Genomic DNA, 21,522 nt, shown 5'->3' on the forward strand with positions numbered 1-21,522 from the left:
TGCCCAGAGAGGATTCTTACAAACCCTGATCTTTTACACATGTACAAGCTGGATTCTGCACGTAAGCATACCACACCTGAATGTAAATAAAATGCCGCAAATACTCAAGTTGTATTTCAAATGAAGTTATTCTGTCAAGGAACATTCTTTATCCCAATTCTGAGCAGCTGGAACATGTTATCAGGAGACTGCAACAGCCTGATGCAGGCATTTGATTTACTTTTAAAACAGCATTTGTCAAAGTACTGCTGTAACTTAGCACAGAATGCCCCTTAGTACAAAACGTACATAGCTGGAATTGCCCCTCATCTCCAAATAGGTCACACAATATTGTTACCCCTAAAACTGTATTATTTGTGCTTTAGAAAGTATTTAATAAAAACCAAAACTGAAGAGAACCCTGTTTGGATTTATAACTAACTTGAATTTACTATAAAATTTGATTGCAGCTGTGTGTTCATCTATTTTTAATCTGACTTCCTAAAGGAATACAGTTTGTAGGGCCAACCATAGATTTCTTCTTGCTCCTCCCCCTCACAAATACATGAGTGGACTCCTTTGCCCATTTACAAACTCAAAAAATGGCAAAGCTTTCAACTATGACTGAACCTCTGTAAATACAGAAAAATCTGGGGCTAGAGAGGACACTTAGCCCTAACCATTGTGTACTGAGAGGGAAATTCATCAGTTGCATTTCTGTTTGGCAGCCAAAGCAGCCAGCGTCCAGCCTGAAGAGCAGCAGCCTGTGCTGCCGCCTGCACGCCAGGGTGCAGGGAAATCTGGGGAAGGAAGGATTTGGGTAACAAAGGATAACTCCTGAGCAAACCAGGCTTCATCAGTTCTGCCACTTGTGTTTTGGTTTTCAGACCAGGCGTTAATCTCCGGTCCCACTTTCATTAGTACAAATAATCCAGTGAACACAGCAACAAAACAGCAGCCAGTCACCTGTTTCCGTGGATCAAATCCCTAGACACTTAATCGGGCAAAGGAAATTCATTACGGTATGTTTTTCAAATGAGTCTTATGAGCAGACCTTCAAAAAAGGCATTTTGGAGCTAACTCCTGCTGGCTTAGAAGGAAGCAGGATTTGCGTGCCAAGACCCTCCGTTGTTCAGCTGTGAGCACACAGCCTGCCTCCAGAGCCCTGACCTTCAAACTGTGCCCATGAAAATTAACATCTCACCCAAGTGCAACTGCCAGCACAGCAACAAGAGGAAACAGAAGCTGTGTATCACCCAGCATCGCAGATTTGAGCCTGAACCTTCCATCGCAGACACAAAGAATTGCTAGAACCAGCTATGTAGCTGAAACAACTTGCATCCTAAGAGAAAAGAGTGATTAACACACTCTTCCACCTGCATCATACAGGGGGACGATGTAACTGGAACAGTTTTCTAAAGGCAACATCTCTGGGCAGCCCACTGCATTTTATTGCTCAAGATAAAACATCGAGTCACGAAAAAAAGCATCCCCATGCATTCTCAGTCTAACAGTAAGTAGTATCACTACCAGCTCTGCATTAGTTTTCAAAAGTCCTGGAGACTTTCTGAACTTAGATCAAGTTTTACCATACTTCAGCACAATATGTAATAACCGTCACCCCTTACGTTGCCTGAGAACTAACTACAGCAGAGGAGTGAAAATGCTCAAAATGACACATTCAGCAGCCGTGAACCAGGACTCAGGAGCTCATGGTTCTCACGCTGAGTTTCTCAATCAACCACAGTTCTGCTTTGAGAGCAAACAACACAGAAGACAAGCTGAAAATGGGAAATCATGCTGTAAAGTGATGAGTCCTCAGACCATCTAAGCTTCATTACATTCTTCAGTTATGTTTTGACTCGGCCTACAAAGTATCTCTTCCATCAGCACATTTCTGTCCTATACTCGAAGTCAGCAACTTCACAAACATTTCATGCCTTGTGTATTTAAAAATCACAAACAAGAAAAGCCTGAATTTTGAGTTCAAGGCTCTGTGAAACCTCCACAGAAGATCATCATTGATTTTGCTAGCAAGCACTTGGCGCAGGGTACAAAATAGAACAAAAACAAACTCACATGGTGCATGGAACATCACTAGCACAGATGAATGATCTTTTAGAAACTTGTCGAAGTCCTCATCAGTCAGGTGATAAACTACATTTTCTTCATCTGCCCAGGGGGTCTCCGGAGCCTGTGGCTGAGGTGCCTGTGGGCTACAAGACAAACAGACACAGCTGAAAAGAAGCTCTCTGGGGCCAAGCAGGCAGTCTGGCAAGTTGGACTGCAAGCAAACACTTGGGGCCAATGTCCATACATGCATGACACACTAGCCCTGCTGAACAGCTTCCGTAATTGCACCCACCCAAAACTCATGAGCACTGAAACTCAGATAAAACTGGAGGAGGAATAAAGAAATCCGCATAAGGACAGATCAGGTATGGTAGGGGATGAAGCAAGAAGATAACCAGACTGCTTGGTTATTACATTATAGAAATCAGATGCATCTGCTGCTACCCTTTTACCCTGCTCAGCACGATGCTGCCTTTCTCACAGCATTCACACTTGGTAGTTCACAGGAGCCATTGCAAATGAAAGAAAAAAGCAGCGAGCAGAAACAGCGCATCTAACCAGTCACCTTGAATACTGACAGTGTGATTAGGGCTGACAGAGAAAGAAGGAGGCGCAGTTACACAGACCGTTTCCCCAGGAATAGACGGTTTTACCCTGAACAACCCTGTGACCTGGGGAAGCATCGTTATGTCCTCACTCGCAGCAGGCTCGTAGGCCTAATTCAGCAAAGCTACTCAACTGCATGCTTAACCTAAAAGATAAGCGACATGTTCTACCGACTTCACTATGACTGCACGTGAGTTTAACCATCTTTGATGGATCAGAGCCAGAGAGGCTGCTCAAAGACACTGTGACAAATGTGGAAACCGAATCCAGGCTCCTCTGGATCAGTTCAGTGCTCATCATCCCACTAACCAATTGTTCTCGGCTTTTATGAATGCACATTAAAAAGAGAATTTGGCAGATGTGAACTAAACTATGCTAATTGACATTTTATTTGCTAAAGCAGTGTTCGCATAAAGGACACCCAAACATACGAACATTTGGAGCCAGACTTTGAAGCTATTTTATCCTTGCCAGTTGTAGTAATGAGTTCCAAACGCCCCCCCCCCCCCACAGTTCCACAAATTCTTTGGCAAAATACAGGTCTGGATGTGACCCCATCTCTAGTAAAAGCAGATTTACTATTTTTGATTAAAATGTATTATTGTGTTAGCTGCCTGGAACAAGGAATGGCAAATGGATGACAACTCATTTATCCTGCCTTACTCATTTCTAGGCTGAAAGCCTAGTTTGATAAAAAAAGTGGTAGAGAGAGACACAGATTCAGATAACAAATTCTGTTGATATAAGCAATGGGTATGATCCAAGAATATTAAGCAATCCATGCAAAACTCTGATGCACACCTCTGCTGCTGCTTATATGATAAACTAATCTAGAAACAAACATGAAAACAAAGATCAGAGCTGCACTCAGCTAAGCAGCCAAGAGGGAGAAAGAGGCAGGTCCCCATCCACAAGTTCACTCTCTAAAAGCTCAGCAGACAATCAGTTTGCTCATTGCTCAGCTTGTTAGAGAGTAATAATCTGCAGGTACCCTGGCAGAGCGAAGGCTTTCCAGAAAACACCATGACACTTACTGAATTTGGAAGGGGCTGAGCAGGCAGAGCATGATGAACATGGACACAGCAGCTCCAAAGCACTGGCAGAACGCTGTGTTTAGCAGGGCCTGGCATGACCTATTTCAGGAAGGAATTAGTAAAGCAGGGCACAGGATGTTTATTCCAACGGCCCACTTTAAAATGCTGTGCATGCTAATAAGCCTACACAGGAGCTGGTAAGAAGCACCTCAAGGCCTGGAGGAAGCAGCGAGCAAAATCTAAATTGTCATTTAAAAGTGAGACAAGGCACATCCAATGCCTGAAGACAAAAAAATAGGATGACAGAAGTGTGGAAGAGTTATCAAGAGCTAATTCAATTAAGAACAGAGAAGAAGTTCTTGATTAAACTGAGTAGCTGCCGCTAAGGAAGGGCCCAAGAGGAGTCCATAAAAGCAGCAAGACAAACTAAGCAGCTATTGAAGGCAGCAAGAAGCTGTCTGGCTTGCATCCCATCTAGGCTGCTACAGCTGTGTGTCAGATCAAAAAAAAATAAAAAAGAAAACAAAAGAAAAAATAAAAGAGTTGTGGTACGTACGAGATAGCATCTCTTCATGTTAATAATGCTGTGTGTTGGAGTAAGGCTGTATGATGGTTTCTTTCTATTGCCTCATGAAAACATCTGAAACCCCATCAGATAGTAGCCATTAAGAAGATAAGAGAGGTTAAATAAATGTAAGACTGACACATCAGCACACGGAAGGAAGAAGAATCACCTACAATAAGTAGCAAAAGAAAGGTGCCAGAGTCCTCCCAACTAGCACCTCTTGTTCCAAGAAAATCAACATGCAAAACATTCTTTCAGTAATTTAAATATTTCTAACTTCATTAATTTATATCATGTCCTCCCCCCAAAAAATAGCATAGATGAACCACTTTCAGCACTTCACAAGTAAGATTTAAAGGGAAAAAACAGAGAAGGGGTAAAGAGAAAAGGTTGCTTTTCTGCAGTGTGTACACAGTGTCCACAAAAAATAGGTCATTTTGTATAGCTCAATGTCTGCTGGATTCTCTTTCAGGAATCTGTGATGACAGCACATGCATGCACAGCACAAAAACGCACTGGATTTCCTCACCATGGGCAGCCAGGTACACCCTTGCACTGCTCTGCCCCCACTCTGCAGAGCAACATTTTGCCTCAGAGCAAATTCCTGATACGATTTTAATATTATACTACTCTGAAATATAGCCTATACACCCTGCAGATATTTAACTGCACTCTTTGGCTTTCCTAAAGCCCTTGCTATACCACCTGACTACTTGTACTGCAGATTCCTCAGAGTAATGTAATATTACGCATGTCGAAGATTTACCCCGTATACAGTTTTAATTGCAACATCAATTACTGGCAAAATTTAAGTATGCATCATCTCCTTAAAAGTCGTACTTATACAAAACAGGGGCAAGAAGGCTACTGCTCAGGCCATCTTTAGGGAAACTAATAAGCATACACTAAGTGAGGACAAACAGCTGTCTTTAGCTCTGGACTGCTGAAATATCAGCCAAAGCCCACAGTGGCTTGTTAGCAGAGATTACCATTGGAAAGAGCTTGCAGCTGTTCTGCTTTGCCTCCAGTAGCTGTGTTCACTTGCTGTCACAGCACTGATATAAAGGCCCTGCATATTACAGGGATTATCTGGATATTATGTGGGCAGACAGGAGAAAAAAACCCACCTCCAACATCTAATGTTTCACATGTGGTAGCCAAGAGATAACCACATCCTTGCAACACTGAAAAGCACAATAAAGTGCAGGTGATTAAGTCACATCCTTGCTCCAAGCGCTGATCATCTCCTCAGCATTGCTAGTGTTGCCATCTTGATCATTGGGATCTGAAGGCTTAATGGACTAAATGAGGCTTAAAGACTATGGCTAAATTCCTCCTCTTTGACCCACCAGGCAATACTCACCTGCAGTGTTTGTCCCTTCTGATGCTAACAGGGGACGCTGCTGTCGCTTCATTCCTGAGTTCCCAATCCTGAAGCACCCACCACTGCTGAAGACCCTGGGCTGCCTGCAACCATGTGCATGTCCCCAACACAGCCCCACTGGTACGGTGAAACACTTACTCTGAGCCAATTTTGCTAAGCCATATTATCACAATAGTTTGCAACTGTTCCTTCCCATGCATTTGTTTCCTTTTATTAACTTCATTTCAAGATTATTTCCGTGGCTGCCACAAACAAGGGAGGGTTACAAAAACGATATCATGCCCAAGAGCCGAGGCTGCCTGCTAACAGCATTTCTCCATCACCAGATTCTCGGCTCTCTCCAGCTGCTCTATCAGCTTCACTGACGATGTGCTGATTTGCACCAGCCGAAAGGCAACTAAACACACACACTCACACGCTTTTACTGCCTCTCTCTCAACTGCCAGTCCTGTAGGCTTATTCACTCCCCAAAATATTTATGACTGCAAATAGCTCTCTTTACATAGAACAAGATGCTTTCAACACCACTTCATGTCATGACAGGAGACACAGACACTGTAAAAATGACTAGCAATCCAGGGTGCCTTGATCTCCGCAACACACTCTAAAGGCTCCAGAACCAATGAGAACCGTGTGCTTGGTATATACATTTTTAATAAAACAACAAAATTAGACGTTTTGCAAGGTATTAGTGTTCAGGTACTCAAGATCCCTGGAAATTTATTTTGGCATTTTTAACAAAGCTGAGATCTGTGTATCTGTATATATGTTGATCCACAGTTTCCTATTACAGACGAAATGCAGTTGTAAAACACAAGGCATGCATGCTAAAAACCAAAGATTAGGCAACCTCTCTGTACTAGTTTAGCCAATCTCAGCAGGGTAGTTTTGTTTGCTCTTCCAAGCGGAGGGAATGAGGGAGAAATGGCTATTCCTAAACCATTACATTCTGTAAATAATGAAGAGTACATAAAAGCGCATGAAGTTCAATGCCTTACTTTTTCAGCCACTCTGCTATATCCGCTGCAGTAGCACCATAGTTCTCAAAGTGGAACAGGAACTTTCCTTTCCTGTCAAAGTAACAAAACAAAGTTTAGTCCTTGCCCTGGAAGATAACAACATGCAATTATAGTTGAGTGTATGATTTCTAAAGTAGTAGCAAAACGTAACTGACTCAAAATAGCAGATTGTGGGATATCCCCGGACATTGTATTCTTCCTTTATTCTTTCAAATTCAGCAGAATAAACATTCATCCCCGCAAGAACCTGAAAAAGACAGAGTATAATCATATTGATTTTTACAATACAGCAGGAACACACTACAACTTTTTGTAAAGAATTAAGTAAAAACAACTAAGCTCTGTGCAGATTCTGATTTCATTCATATTGCTGTAAGCCAATCTGCTTGTCACCTCCTCCTTGCTCTGGAAGTGTCTCTGTTTCTTTTTATTCACCCACTAACAGAAATACGTAAAGGGACTTATCTCAGTCCCACTACATGTGTTCTTCTTTGTGTATTTCGATTTTAAGCTACAAGCCTAACTAGATGTTTTTTCCTTCTTCTGCAAGGATGTGGCTTAGTTTGCACCCAAACTCTAGCTGGGACACAGGAAGTTCCACCCTCATCTCTCTGGTTTCTACTCCAGCAATTAAGTTACAACCTCCACTAAGTCCAGAAGCTCTAACCAACCAAGCACCCAGTTCAAAAACGTACTTACTAAATGACAAGGCAAAATCAGCATTACTTTGATGCGAAAGTAAAATGTGCCCTATTTCCATGAGCCCAGGAAACACCACATGGTATTCATATGCTTTCAGTATGTTAACTAACTTAAGTGGTGGGGTAAAATGAGAGCTAAGAATTAACCTTGTCCTACAGATATTAAACAAGGGGCACAGAAGCACAGTAGCTTTTCAGACTGGCAAGTGAAACAAAAAGCCTCTCCTTCCCTTTCCTCACATCTATCCCAACCCATCCTCCACCTCAAGAGCCCTTCACCCAAAGCTTCAGGCTCAGGGCTCCTGTGACTTATCCCATGCTCTGTCCAATTGTCTTCCAAAAATTTCTGACTTGAAAATTTGAAGACGGGACTGATTTTGAGTTTCTGTGGGTGTGGGATTCATACAGAGGTCATTCTGCTGTCAAACCTTCAACCAGTGAGTTGCTGAGATACCACTTAATGATTAGCTTAGTATAATGACACTGATGGCTTAAATCATGTTAGCAGCAGGGTCTTAATCCAAACCCTCCTTCTCCCCGCTCCAAAACCAGGATTTTTCTCCTTCCAGCTGAAATATCACATCAGAATTTAATGCCAGGTTCCTGACTGCAGCAAACTGCACAGACCAACCAAATGTGCTCAGCGACAGCATGAAATAAATCTTAGAGCAGAAAATCCTCATTTGAAGGTCAACTTTTTCTAAGAAAGTGCTGGAAAGTCACCAAAAAAAAAATACTTGGTTTTCTCTCCCCTATACTGAGAAATTATGAAGGGAAGCTAATTGAGCAGGGTACAGAAATAGGGTTTACCCTCGCTGGCCAAGTCTCTTACTTTGAATTTTCCTTGTAGTTCCAACAACCAGATTGACTTAATTCATACAAGATTACCTAGACCAAATTCTTCCCTTCCCTCATCCCCTATGTCACCACTTGATGTAAGTAAATGCAAGAGGATCAGGACAGAGTGGTTGCTTTATAAAGAGAGAACCACGTTCATTCATTAATTCCCTCATAAATACCAGTCAACCAGATTTCACATTTGCCTTGAACTTTCAGAGGATTCCCCAGATTTTAAATGGGTGTTGCTGGCCATGCGAGATACTCTGCTACAATTTCACTGTGTCCACCCAGGCTGCACTGGTTGATACAGGTCAATAACTTGGATTCATTCTCGTGTTCATACATCATATGAAACATAATTAGCAAAAAGCCTATTACAATGGGATTCATTTTTAATGAAAAATGTAACAGCTTGAGTTGGCCTATTATCACAGAATTATGTAATATCAGGCTGTTGGGGACCATCAAAACACACTTACCACCCAAAGCCAGGATCTTCCCTCTATACCTAAGCTGCTCCTGCCAGATGTTTACCTTATTTGCTTTTAGCAAAATGACCCCGGCCTTAATTTAAGCCCATTACCTCTTGTAATAGCCACAGCAGACACAAAGATCGGTTTATTCCCTTCACCTCTGCAGTGACATTTGACATATTCCAACACTTATCTGCTCTCCACCAAGCTACCTATAACCTAAACCAACTCTGAACCTCTCCTAGCTGGCCATGTCTTATAGACTGGTAGAAGGGTTTGGGTTGGAAGGAACATTAAAGATCACCTAGTTCTAACCCCCTTGCCAAGAGCAGGGACACTTTCCACTATACCATGTCACTCAAAGCCCCGTCCAATCTGGCCTTGAACACTTCCAGGGATGGGGCATCCACAACTTCCTGGGCAGCCTGTTCCAGTGCCTCACCACCCTCAAGGCAAAGAATTTCTTCCTTATATCTAATCTAAATCTACCATCTTTCAGTTTAAAGTCAGTAACAGGACTGGGACAGGAAATAACCAGTCCCAAGAGAACACAGCAACCAGTGACAGATGCAGTTCATTCTTTTATTTTTTATGACCCATTAAATAGGCAATGCTGTATTTCATTTTCCTGCTATATAACAGCAATAATAGCTTTTGAGCCCGGCACATCCTGACAGCTAATGACAGGTCAGATTAAAGGCCAAACCTTTAGCTCATCCAAACCAACCATAAACTCTCCACCAAAGTCTGATCTGGAGGTCAACATCGCTCTAAGGTTCCTCATGGATAATTTATGATGGGTACAGCACAACTGACTTCAGAAATAGCAAACTGGGTACACATTCCACTCAGGAAGCTAATTAGGTCAAATTTAGACAAAGAGACTGATTTTTGTTAAAGATGCGGGTAGCAGTGGTGTAGCTGGTCTTCCCTCTGAACTGATCCTGAGCTAAAACCACTCCAGCGCAACAAGCAGCCCTGACCTGAGCTGCACCGCGCACAGGCACTGCCAGGCTCAGCACTGCCCTGCAGCCCCATCACTCAGCTGTGCAGGATCAGCCCAGATCTACAGAAACCATTTCCATGTGAGGAAGGAAATCATCAAACTAGAACAGATCTGGACTTTCAATTCACCAGTCTGAATTTAATAAAACAAACTGCACAGGGACAAGGAAGGAATAATTGCAGGAGAATGAAGCACTCCGCGGCATGCCCACTCTCTGGTATTACCTGTGTAGGTGGTTTATACATTCCTAATTCCTGCCCACCCCATGCCTCACCATGTACCCACCATACAAGACAGAAGCGCTGTCCCAAAGACCACAGCGCATCCTCCACCGAGGGGAGATGGCATTAGAGTGCTGCCTGGCTAGACAAGAACACTCTTGAAAATATCTTCAAGGGTTGTACTGTGTTCTAAATAAACGTGAACAACTCCCACTCATTTCAGCCCTGAGCAAACAAGGGTTTGGAAAAAACACTTCTGAAAAACAACGAGTTGGGAGAACGTGGGGGAGTCTTGACAGTCTCAGTGGTTGCGAGCAGCAGTGGCCAGAGCTGCCCTAGCGATGAACCAGTGCTTCATCCGTTCCCCATCACATTCACCTCTCCTGAGGAAACCTGTGAACTCGACAGTGAATGATCCAACAGGCAGGATCAGGCTAAATCCAGCTAAAGCCATGAAACAACAATCCTTACTTATGTATTATTGGTATCATGTAAATTATACATTAAGCACATTATAAAACCTTGACTAGAGAGGTACCTTTGACTTGCTTAGAAAGATCAATATGCCTTATTTATACAAACAGGTAACTAAATTATTGTGACAGCTGTTAATGGATTTTATTACAGGCAAAACTTACTTTCATTTAAATCCAGTATGAATGCTAATTTTGTTGACAGAGCTATAGGAAAACAATAAGATTTTATTAATACTTACGGTTAGCGGCTAGGAGAACGATCAGTAGCTAACATAGGAAAATCCCCTTCTCATGATGCTGTGATTCTCCACTAAAAAAGTGGATTAATTATTAACATACGGGCACCCACCCTGACCTCACCATGACTGACCTCACCTCATTCTCCAAAGTTTTAAAAATAATAGAAACCAAGAGAGAGAATCTTGAATACATCTGGAACAGACTTATTCATTTGTTTTGTTTTGACTTGCTTAAAAAATCCCCACTTCAGTTAGTATTTCTGGTTTTAAATACTCAAAAAAAAAATTAAGTGTTAAAAGGATATTTTTAGATTTTATATAAATCTTATCTTCACACTTACATATTTACCCTTCAGTTCTGTGGCTGCCTGCTGGTAAGACGGCATCATTCTCTTACAAACACCACACCCTGATAAAAAAGAAATTGTGGAAGTAAAATACCAGTAACTCTATTTAGACTGTTCTACAGGATCTATGTGCCAAAGCATAGGAAACTACATTTTTTTTATATACAATTTTTTTAAAAGCAAAACTCCTTTTCTATTTCACTAAATAATTATTAGATTATTAATTTCTAAGAACATTGCTTCTTGGTATATGCAGCTATTTTTGCATGTTTTTCATGCTATTCATTTTCATACTCGCTTCTCATTCCAGTTTTGGGAAAAGTAACACCTTCTTACATTCCTCAGGCTCTCACCTGAGCCCAGAGGGGAACTTAACATGAACCTCACTTTTCAAAAGTCAATGGAAGATGTCATGCTTGTAAACTCAAACAAAAAGCTTTGTGGGTTTCTGGTCTTTAAGGGAGGTGGGGAGGTACTTTAAATTCATCCCAGCTTAACAAGTCTTTTAAATTCATTTGAGACACATTTCTTAAACACATTAAACAGACATCAAAAGTTAAACAGTGCTCTGCTAATTGGGAAGACATAACTCAGAAGAAGCAACAGCCCTTGTGAGATACAATAGTTTTACACGCTGAGGAAAAGACAAATGGCCAGTGAGGAAGACTACCAATGTTTAGCTGGAGCATGCTGAGAGCTGTTTGATGACGCTCTGGAGTGCTAAGTAGATTAGCAGTAAATCACCTTGTGAGCAGCAGGTCTCACCCCTGGCAAGTCAAACACGTGCACACACATGGGAAGGGGTGGGAGGGCAGACAGTGGGAAAAGGGGAAGCTGCGGCCAAGCACTTCAGACACTTTTTGTAGAAGCTCTTGGGTCCACCATGGGACAGTAGCCAACATTTTTACTCTGGTGAAGAGACAAGATTTTTGAAAATATCTCCCAGAAAGGAGGAAGAGATTTTGCGGCCAGTGGTTTAGGATCACATCAGCATGCCTGGGAGGAACATCCTTTAATCAGAGGAAACTCTTTCTTGTTTCTGAGGTCTTTCCACCTTTGATCTCACTGCTCAAATTGCCAGTGAGGCTGTTAAATCAGCGCTGGTCAAAATGACGATTTCTTGGTGGGCACAGACCACTCATTTGAGGCCAACCAAGGTCTTGCAGCTTCATCCCAACCACTGGACAGACATCAAAAGATACGAGCTGTTAATAACCATCTTCTGGATCCTGTGGTTTTTCTCTCTTCAGCTGCCTCAGGCCTTGGGGCACCAGCTACTGATCTCTCTCTCCTCCTCTTCAACCTCTCACTGCTCGCTGGACTCTCTTCTGGAGCACAGGCACGTCCAGCTTCTCCCCCCAGCCATCATCACCCCATCGTCCTTCTGCTCCCAGCTCTGCCACTGCCTTGAACTTGCTGCTCTCAAGCCCACCTCAGCACAACATCTCCTGCCCACACATTTCTGGGTTATACTCTTCAGGATGCCATCTGCTTATGCAGGCATAAAAGGGTAACCTCAAAAAAGTCATTTTCCTCTGTTCTTTTTTGGTGTATTTTGACTCAAAAGAGGAGGCTTAATTAAATGCATTTTAGTTTTCCACTAGTTAACACTTCCATTTTTAAAGTCTTGTTTTCAATACCATAAACAGCTCCTTTTTCTTCCCAAATCCAGACTGTCTTTTGCAGGAGTCTTCTTTGACAGAGTTAACTACAAATAAATCTGAATGCCTGTAAGTATACCTAATTTTTCATATTTAGTTCTGTCTGACTCTATAATACAGGTCCAAAAGTACAGCGAATGGTCTCCAAATGACAGGTAATATCTTCTAAGGAAAGCACGTCTTTGCTCTGGGGCGTTTTACCCAGACCAAGCATTCCTGAAATATTAAAGAAACTACATTTAAGTTTGCAGTCGCTTTCATCTCCCTCTGCAACTAGTACATAATGAAAGAGCCCATCTCCTATGAATCTGCCACAATGAATCTAAAGTCCCTGTTTCCAACAAAGCAGAGAAATAATGTAGCTGCCTCCCCCACAGCTTCCCAGACAAAGCCTCAGGTGTCCTCTTGTGCCAGACTCACCCCTTACAAGTAAAGCAGAATTTCCTTTAGTGACCAGCCTTGATTTGCTGCTCCTGTTTATGAAAGGTAACACCTGTATGCAACCAGTAACTTCAGCTGCCCAAAGCCCGTATTTTAACTCAACTGCTGGATACATTCTGTCTCCAGTAGCAGGAGTCAAAAAAAAATTAAAAATAAAAAAATGGACAAGAACCAAGTCAGAAGGTCTTGTGTGTTAAATAAAAGATGAGGGAGTTAAGAATTGCAGAATCAGAGGGGAGGAAAAAAAGAAACAAACCCACCGACTTACAAGTAGGCTTCCTTCCCAGCAGTTTAAAAAGCAGCAAAAGTATTACAGCACTGAAGACTAGCAGGTGTTTTGCCACTTCAAAAGAAGAAAAACTGTAAGGATGAGGATTTCTGGGGGAACGGTTCAAAGAGAACGAATGGTTAGATAAGGCAGATTTCAAGAAAAGACTCAGTTGTGGAAAACAATTATTCATGATACAGGTAAACTGTGAAAGCACTCTGCAGCGGAACTCTCCCCGAAGGGGAGATTTACAGGCAGAGCAGGTGTATCACCTCCCGCTGATGCCGAGGCAGCAGCAGCGACTGGGAACGACCACACACCATGCCGGGCCACGCAGGACCATCCTGCTGCAGAGTCTGAAGGCACGAGCTGCAACTGATTTAATTAAAAGAAAAAACATTCTCTTAGTGATGCATCAAGCTAAGTCTTGGGCAATTCTGGCCATCTTGGCAGTATTCAGATTAGACTAAAAAGGCAGAATGGTGTTTCGGGCAGTAATTACAAGAGAAATTACACTGAGAAACACCAGGTAAGGCTGCCATGGGACAGAGTTTTAAAGAGAATCAGCCAACAAATTGCTGGTGGTGTCTAACACCCATGTCCCTACCAGGGCAGCGCTGGGAGGCTTTTCTAGCTTAGGTCACATGTTTATTCTGTTCTCATGGCACCCCTGTTTTCCAGCTGAACAACAACTCCAGGGCAACACTATCTTGTTCTGAAGAGCTGGAAAACCTCTCACGTCCCAGTCACCAGGAAACACAAAAAAGCAATTGTAAATCTGCAAAATTAAGAAACAAGCATGCAGTGCAATGACAACATAGCAGCAACACAAGGTCAAGGTCACAAAAGAAATGCAGTTACTCCAGTGTGCTCTCCTCTTTCCTTCCTGCCCCCACCACAAAATCCCACTTGTATTTAAGTTACTCCTGCCGATGTGGGTAGGAACACCCAGGGTGACTCCTGGATGGATTAGGAAAGATACTCCTTATTCCTGACCACTTATTCCTGCAATGTTCCCTCTGGCTGCAGTTAGAAGAACAAATACATTGGTTTTTTTCAACTCCATGGTCTCCTCCAGAGATCTTTTGCTTGTGTGGAACCAGCTTGTCTTATGCTATGGTCCAAACTGCAGAAGTAAAAGGGTGTGCAATACCCGTTTGCACTTACAGCTCCTTACAGGCCACGGGGCTTGCCAATCTCAGACAGAGGTATTAACACTTACGCACTCAGCGTACAGTGTTTCTGCCTTGTACAACGCAAATCTAGAAAGGACAACGGGTAAAGAAATTACAGAAAGCGGCTGCTTAAAAGAACAATGGGCAAGAGTCACCATCACAAGAGGCAAGACCAGCGATGGACAACTAGGGGGAAACTGCAGACAACCACACAGAACAACACAAGGAGCTGAACAATAAGGATGAGTCAAGATGGTATCAGTGAAGTACAGGTGAAGCTTCCACTCAGACTTCGACATCTCTCAGTGGAGAAGGGAGAAAGGTGACAGAACATGCTGGGTTACTTACATGGGGCATAGAACATCATCAGAAGGGGTTTGTCTTCTTTCTTCAGAAGCCGCCTTAATTCCTAGTGAATGAACCAAAGAAAACAAAAATAGACCTATACCCAAGCATACCTCTTAATATTTTGGTTACAACTTTAAATAGTTAAAAATATGTATTCACAGGATATAGACTCATTTATATGGAGGGAAGAGGGGCCCATCTTTCCAACAGATAAAACTTGAGTTTCTTCTCCTTGCTCAATTTTAATTTGAAAGAAGACTGCAAAATTTATTACAGATTCAAATATCTGCTAAATATCCTAGAGCAGTATCTTCAATGTTGAGATGTGGACGTTGCATGGCTCGGTTTATCCTCACTGCAGAATCTCTGACTGGAAGCTTTTTCTTCCCTGACCCATCCAAAAAGCCATACTCTAATTCAAAAAGTCAGCCTCGATAATAAACAAACCAAGTTCGGTTTCCACACCATGTAATCTTGTCGGAGCTATGAGAAGCCAGGAGGATAGGTTTTTCAGTACCAGAATGATAGAAAAACCAAATGAAGTTTTCAAATTGAATGCAACCCTTGGAAGGCTTATAATAGAGTACAGAGGGATGAACATTAAAAATTAATCTTCCTACAAAAACTGAATGTCAAAATAACCATTTCTAATATTAAAAATGAAAGCTAAAAAATTGAAAAGGCCTTTTACAAAATACCAGCTAGAGTCCAATTAATTAAAGTTTTAAAAATCTATAGACTAGAAAACTAACACAAAAATCAGGCTGATTATATTAGAGAGAATGTAATGGGTAGCTCTGTAGTGACACTGGCTTTTTAAGGTAGTTTCATCGTATTTGATGCTTTCCCACTTAAGACTGAGAGGACAGTTCCTGTACAAGGTTAAAGCACTCAAGATCTGGATCCTGTTTTTTCTCCTCCAGACTTCCTGAGATGATCTCAGGCACCTGAGGAACTCAAGGGTTAACAACCTGCAGTTCCAAGAGCAGCACTTTACCTCCTACTTGCATCTTTCAGTGATCCTGCAAGCTGAGACAAACAGGTCTCTTCTGCCACACCATCCACAATGCTCTGATACCTGCTGTGCAGCTGGCAGATTAATATCGTGACCAGACACAGGGGCAAGGAAGGTGGGAAGCAGGAGACTTCATAGTTATCACAATCCACAAACGACGTCAAGTCACATAAAACATTTTGAGTGCTTTAAACTTCCTTTCCAAATAAAGGAAATTATGGTGCTTCATAAGAGTAAACAAAAACATACACACTTCCTTCATCCCACGTATTTATAAAACATATAGAACATCCATCCAGTTAATGTACCTTCTCACTGTCAACATGCACAACATCTTTGGCTTCGGGATCCTCCTCCCACAGTGGAGCACCTTCTGGATCCTTGAGAAAGGCCACTATAGACTGTAATCAACAGGGAAAAAAAAAGCAAAATGAATGGAAATCATGAGGCATCCCATCTCAAATCCAATCTGTCAGGCAAACCTCACTCAGTTAGTGCCTTTGCTTTTCTGCTCACATACTTATCTGTTGTAATACAGATGAACAGAAATTTCCTATTGCAGAACCAGGTGATACATGGGTGTGTATCTTCCTCATAACTGATATCCAAACTTGGCAGATCCCATTTCCACTACAAAACTGGGGAAAACTGTGTGGAAGTAGAACACCACACAGACAATAGCTTCAAGGATCCTTCAGACAGCTCTTTCAACGGCACTAGATCTGCAATACTTCCACAGCTACTCCCTGGCTTAGCAGGAAAGATTTCTCCTTATGCCGAGGTCAGGTTCCCATGCCCTTCCCCATATCTGAGTAAACTTTGAACCCAACAGGTCTAGTTGGAGAGCAATGAACTCCACACCTGAACATCAAACTGCTTATTTGGTCAAAGGAAGAAGAATCCACCAATAGTTCCTTATAGGACCTATCTGCCTAGAAACTGCACTCAATGGATTTTTAAGTAACAGAGCAAGAAGCAAATGTGACAAGTGGGAAGTATGAGACCCTGTGATGCTGCAGCTCCCACACTGACCAAGCTGAGCACGCATGCATGCTTTATAACTGCTGTACTCCACTGACACGCAACCAAGAATCCATTTCAGCCAACCACACACATTCTCTTTATCATGAGCAAATACTCTCTGCTGGTTCTCAACTCAGCCTGAGGGAAACTCCAGCCCTCTGAAGCCAATGAGATTCTCTCCACAGCTTCCAGCAGAGTTGCACTGTCCCCCAGTACATGGAAGCACAGGCTTGATCACTGTCATCCTGTATGTGCTCTAGGAAAAATAATACTTGATTTTCTGTGTTTACTGACCACTGAGACTGACCCCGTTTCTTTCTCTGTGGCATTGCTTGTAGGTACGTATCTACTCCCAGACAGGATCTCTGCCACACCAATAACGCAGTCAGCTCTCTGAGGAGCTTCCTTTATTGTCAGAGTGGATGATGCTGCAATAGGACCAAGTGAACTTGGAGCTGAAGCAAAGAAAAGCTTCATTGAAGCCTTTTTTAGGCCATGGGATATTTTCCCAATCAGCTCACAACTGAAGAGCAGAGCTGAGTATATACTCACATACACTATGAGCATCCACCTAGAAGCTCAGGTCTGTACTCCACCTTCCCTAGAACAGTTAAACAGCACGCCTGGTGACACATAGTGCTGAAACATCCCCACAGATACTTTTGCCACCTCTTTGCCCTTGGCAGGGATGCTCTGGTACAACAGCCCATCAACAGATAGCGGAGTTCAGCCCATTTTCCTGCATCTCAGTTGGTACTGCAAGGTCTGGGAGGACTAAGAGCTTGCGGGAGGAGTCATTTATTGCATTTATGTTTCTGTTGAGTTACACAGCTAATACTGAAGAGATTTGTCTTATCACAAGAAGCAGCATATTTTAGGCACTAGAGAGCAAGCAAAGCACTTAAGGTACCTAGTAAGAAGACCTAAGGGGTGAGGCAGTAGTGCTGGGACCACAAACACTTTGAGAAGAAGAAATTTGTTTTTAAACAGCACTAGCAGAGAAAGGAGCTAGCTAGGGGGAAAAAAAAATCAAGTAATTTTTAACACAGTTACAGCTGTAAAAAGCTCTAAAACTAGAGGCATTAACATGCCAAATGATACCCTAAGAAGACTTAATAATACATGGGCAGAGTAGAGGACAAAACAGGGGAGATGCTCTACATTTACGAAAACTACACCAAGTTCTGCTCGTTCTCAGTCTACACAGATCTCAACTATGCACTGGAGGGGAGGAGAGAGGGGTCAACGTTTTAAACAGCTAATGAGTGCGATTGACTCTGCTAGTTTCAAGAATTCCTGTGTGCCAAGTTCAGTCATGTAGAAACATATGTGGCTAGAGGATGAGGGATTAAAGAGATTTAATTCACCCAGCCTCTCCCTTTCAGCCAAGAAAGAAAAAATTAGATGTGTAATGTCTTCTGGCAGGAGCAGGCCTTGTACTCATTACTCCATGCAGTGAAGAGCACTTCCTATGTGCCTTTAAATAGAAAAGAACCCCCCCAAACACGCCGCAGCGTTTTCTAATCACGGAAAAGCAGAGGTCCCCAGGCTGCTGGGTCAGACACCAAAGCCAGGTCCAGGCCACAGCAACCCCCACACTGAAGAATCAGCAACGCCCCTGTCCTGCCATGATGGGGTCAGGACCCACTTTGACCCCACGGCACCAACATGAACCATGCTGGGCTGTAACCCGCTGCTCGAACCCCTGTGGCAGCTTTGAACCTTAAGTGTCAGTTCGGAACATAGGATATGGCTTCATCCAGCCCGTGCTGCTAAAAGCACACGAGTTTTAACAGCACAATAGCTGGCTATCATACACGGACCTACGTTTTAACCTGAACAGGAAAAATATACAGAAACACAACCCTGTACTTTTCACTCCTTTGAAGTACAATGCAGTGAGGATGCTAATATAAAGACTTCCCTTGATTTCACACACACACACACACACACACACACACTCCTTAGAACAGCAAACTTGAAAAGGATTCAGATTTTAGAGCAGGACCAATTTACTGGGTTAGTCTATTCCCTTTGCTAGTACTGAGCAGGTCTGTACATTAATGACTTTTCTCCATTTTAGAAGGAGAGTAAAACTCTCTCTGTACTTTATCCTCCAGAAAAGGCTTCATAATGTAATAACACAGCTTGGATACTGGTCTTATGGCATGTATGTTACTTTAGCCACACCAAACAGACATACCAGTCAGTATCAAAGACTGATCTAAACTTAGGTCTCCAACAGCAGCTGACTACAGATACTTGGGGAAAAACTATACCAGTACCATTTTTATATAGCATACACTGGTATATGCTTTCAATTTGTGGCAAAAAGTAATTAAGTTTATGGACTCTGCACCAACTGTTGTACTTGGATCTCTGTGGTTGCTAACTATCAATGGAGCTGTCCTTTGACTATCTAAAACTGGTTTTAAGACTCTTAAACTCTTGGCTTTCACAACATGTAGCTACAAGTTTTACAACCTATTTTTAAACGTTGCTGGTATTTGCTTCTAATCAGCCACCCCAAAATGCCACTGTTCGCACCCAGGTTTGGAGAAAAAAAACAGGTGATCATTTCATTCATACAATCATTCAATTGTGATCATTCAATTATACAAAAATCTACCATAATCTCCTGCAGTTGTCCTTTTTTTTCCAAGCTCGAGAATCTTCATATAAATATTCAAGCCACCTGTGCCTCTGATCATCCTCACTGCCCTCCTGCCATACTTCTACACCTCTCACTTGATGTGGTGACCAGAATCACATACAAGACATAAGATGAAAGAATCCAATGGACTTGAATAGTGCAATAATGTTTGTTCTTCCATTCTTTGCTCCTTTTCTAATCCTAAGTACTGTTGTGCACAGGGCCAATATTTTCAAGCCAACCGCTGGCCTGACTGGTAATTCAAAACCCACCACAGCCGCCTGCGTAACTCCAGCATAGTGGGAGCTGAGTCCTTTCCTTCCCTCTCAGGTTCATTACTCCACAAGCTCCTACATTCATATTGGCCACTTGGTATTGTGAGAACCTAAACCCTTCTGTAAAGAGTTGGAAATACTTTTTCTAAACTACTCCAAATAATTTTCCATCACCAAACTTCATTATCTTGCAGTCCACCTCTCTTTACCAGTTACCCCAAACAGCTCCAGTCCTAAAATGGGACTCAGCAGCAGGAGGTTCTGACTGACAACTAACTTCCCTCGCTGTCAACACTGAGCTATCCTTTATTCCTCATTTTTCTAACAGTAAACCCACAAGAGCATCTCTGCTAATTACATAAGGATTTAGTTACGTTAAGAAATGAAAAGCTTTCCGTAAAAACCCAAGTACACTATCTATTGGATCAGCCATATCTATGAAATTGCTGATTACTTCAGAAGAATCCTTTTACAGTTCTTCAGAGCTGTGTCCATCCCTCTCCAAAATGTCATACACATATTAATATGTCTACTGGATGCCTGGAAAGAAGATCCAAGTTTTATTGCCACAAGCTTGCTGAATGATGTGAAACAAATCCTTTAATCTCCCTGTTCTTTAGTGTGTCCACCTGCTCGTAAAACGGGTATAATACTCTACATAATTGTGTTGCTCTGATGCTCACTGTTTGTAATGTACTGGGAGATCCCTGACAAACACAGCTGAGAGAAAGAAAAAACATCAATGCCTCAACAGAAGAAAACAGGGAGAAGAAGTGGTATAGAGGGAGAAATACAGAAAATATTCAGGCAGTTGTGAGCAGCAGAAAAAGTAAACACTCAGCCAAGTTCTTTGGCCACTGTCCATCTCTGGTGCGCTGTCCAACTTGTAAATCATTAGCAGCTGGTTTCACAGGGGCAGTCAAATTAAGAAAGATTAGAGATGCTAGAGGGAGGGAGCTTCCAAACCCCCTCTTCCACCTGCAGTGCAATTGCACATCCCTGCCCACGGGATGCTGCTTCCTCCTCCCCAGCAGGCAGGGAAGAGGGAAGGGGGAAACGCTCAGCACGGAACAGCAACTGAAGGAATAAACAATACATGTGGTTCCTGTCATGCTACGATCGCCTCTCAGCCCAACACTCCCTGGGCTCTACAGGTGATTTCCAGGTGATCTGATCTGTAGAAGAGTCATGGCGCTAATTCCGGGTTGCAGCACTTTATGGAGGGCAGGAAACACAGGTCATGCCTTGTTCAAATTACCTAATTTAGGCAACTAACAAGTCTCCCCCACCCTTCCACCCACCAAGGGGAAAAAAATTCACCAGGTGCATTTCCTCGCTAAGTTCAGAAGGTGCTTTGGGGACTTGCCAACTAGACTGGGCATCTCACACTGCCCTTCCCAGTGCCTGGCAAGATTTCTACTGCAGGAGATGGGAAGATGCGCAGTCCTACCCTCCCCACCTCAGAAGACTCCTGCACCACGACTCCAAGAACAGGCTGAACAGGTGGCTCAAGCCAGTGTGCACTTCCAAGGCAGTCCCACCATCAGCCGCCCCACAACAGCTCCAGCTGTCAAAGGAAGGCCCAGAGCAAGTGAGCTTAGGAATGGTCACACTGACAGACTCAGGCTCATGTAGCATCTCACACAGGCTGTTCTCCGTCCCAGGCCAAAGCCCTGAACAAGCCAGAAAGGGGAACTGAA

General features: G+C 42.8%; 1 protein-coding gene across 2 annotated transcripts in view; it reads right to left on the bottom strand.

Moving 5' to 3' along the window:
- PDIA5 (protein disulfide isomerase family A member 5) overlaps positions 1-21,522 on the bottom strand; it is a 102,493-nt gene that overhangs the window by 50,319 nt on the left and 30,652 nt on the right. For both annotated transcript variants that reach the window (XM_065070515.1, XM_065070514.1), the window contains 6 exons: positions 16,180-16,272; positions 14,857-14,917; positions 10,958-11,025; positions 6,816-6,907; positions 6,640-6,711; positions 2,059-2,195 (listed from right to left, as the gene is read on the bottom strand). In XM_065070515.1, coding sequence (XP_064926587.1) covers positions 2,059-2,195; positions 6,640-6,711; positions 6,816-6,907; positions 10,958-11,025; positions 14,857-14,917; positions 16,180-16,272 — 523 coding nt within the window. The remainder of the gene's footprint in view (positions 1-2,058; positions 2,196-6,639; positions 6,712-6,815; positions 6,908-10,957; positions 11,026-14,856; positions 14,918-16,179; positions 16,273-21,522) is intronic.

This window comes from Columba livia, chromosome 7 (genome assembly GCF_036013475.1).
Source record: "Columba livia isolate bColLiv1 breed racing homer chromosome 7, bColLiv1.pat.W.v2, whole genome shotgun sequence".
Taxonomy (NCBI): Eukaryota; Metazoa; Chordata; class Aves; order Columbiformes; family Columbidae; genus Columba; species Columba livia.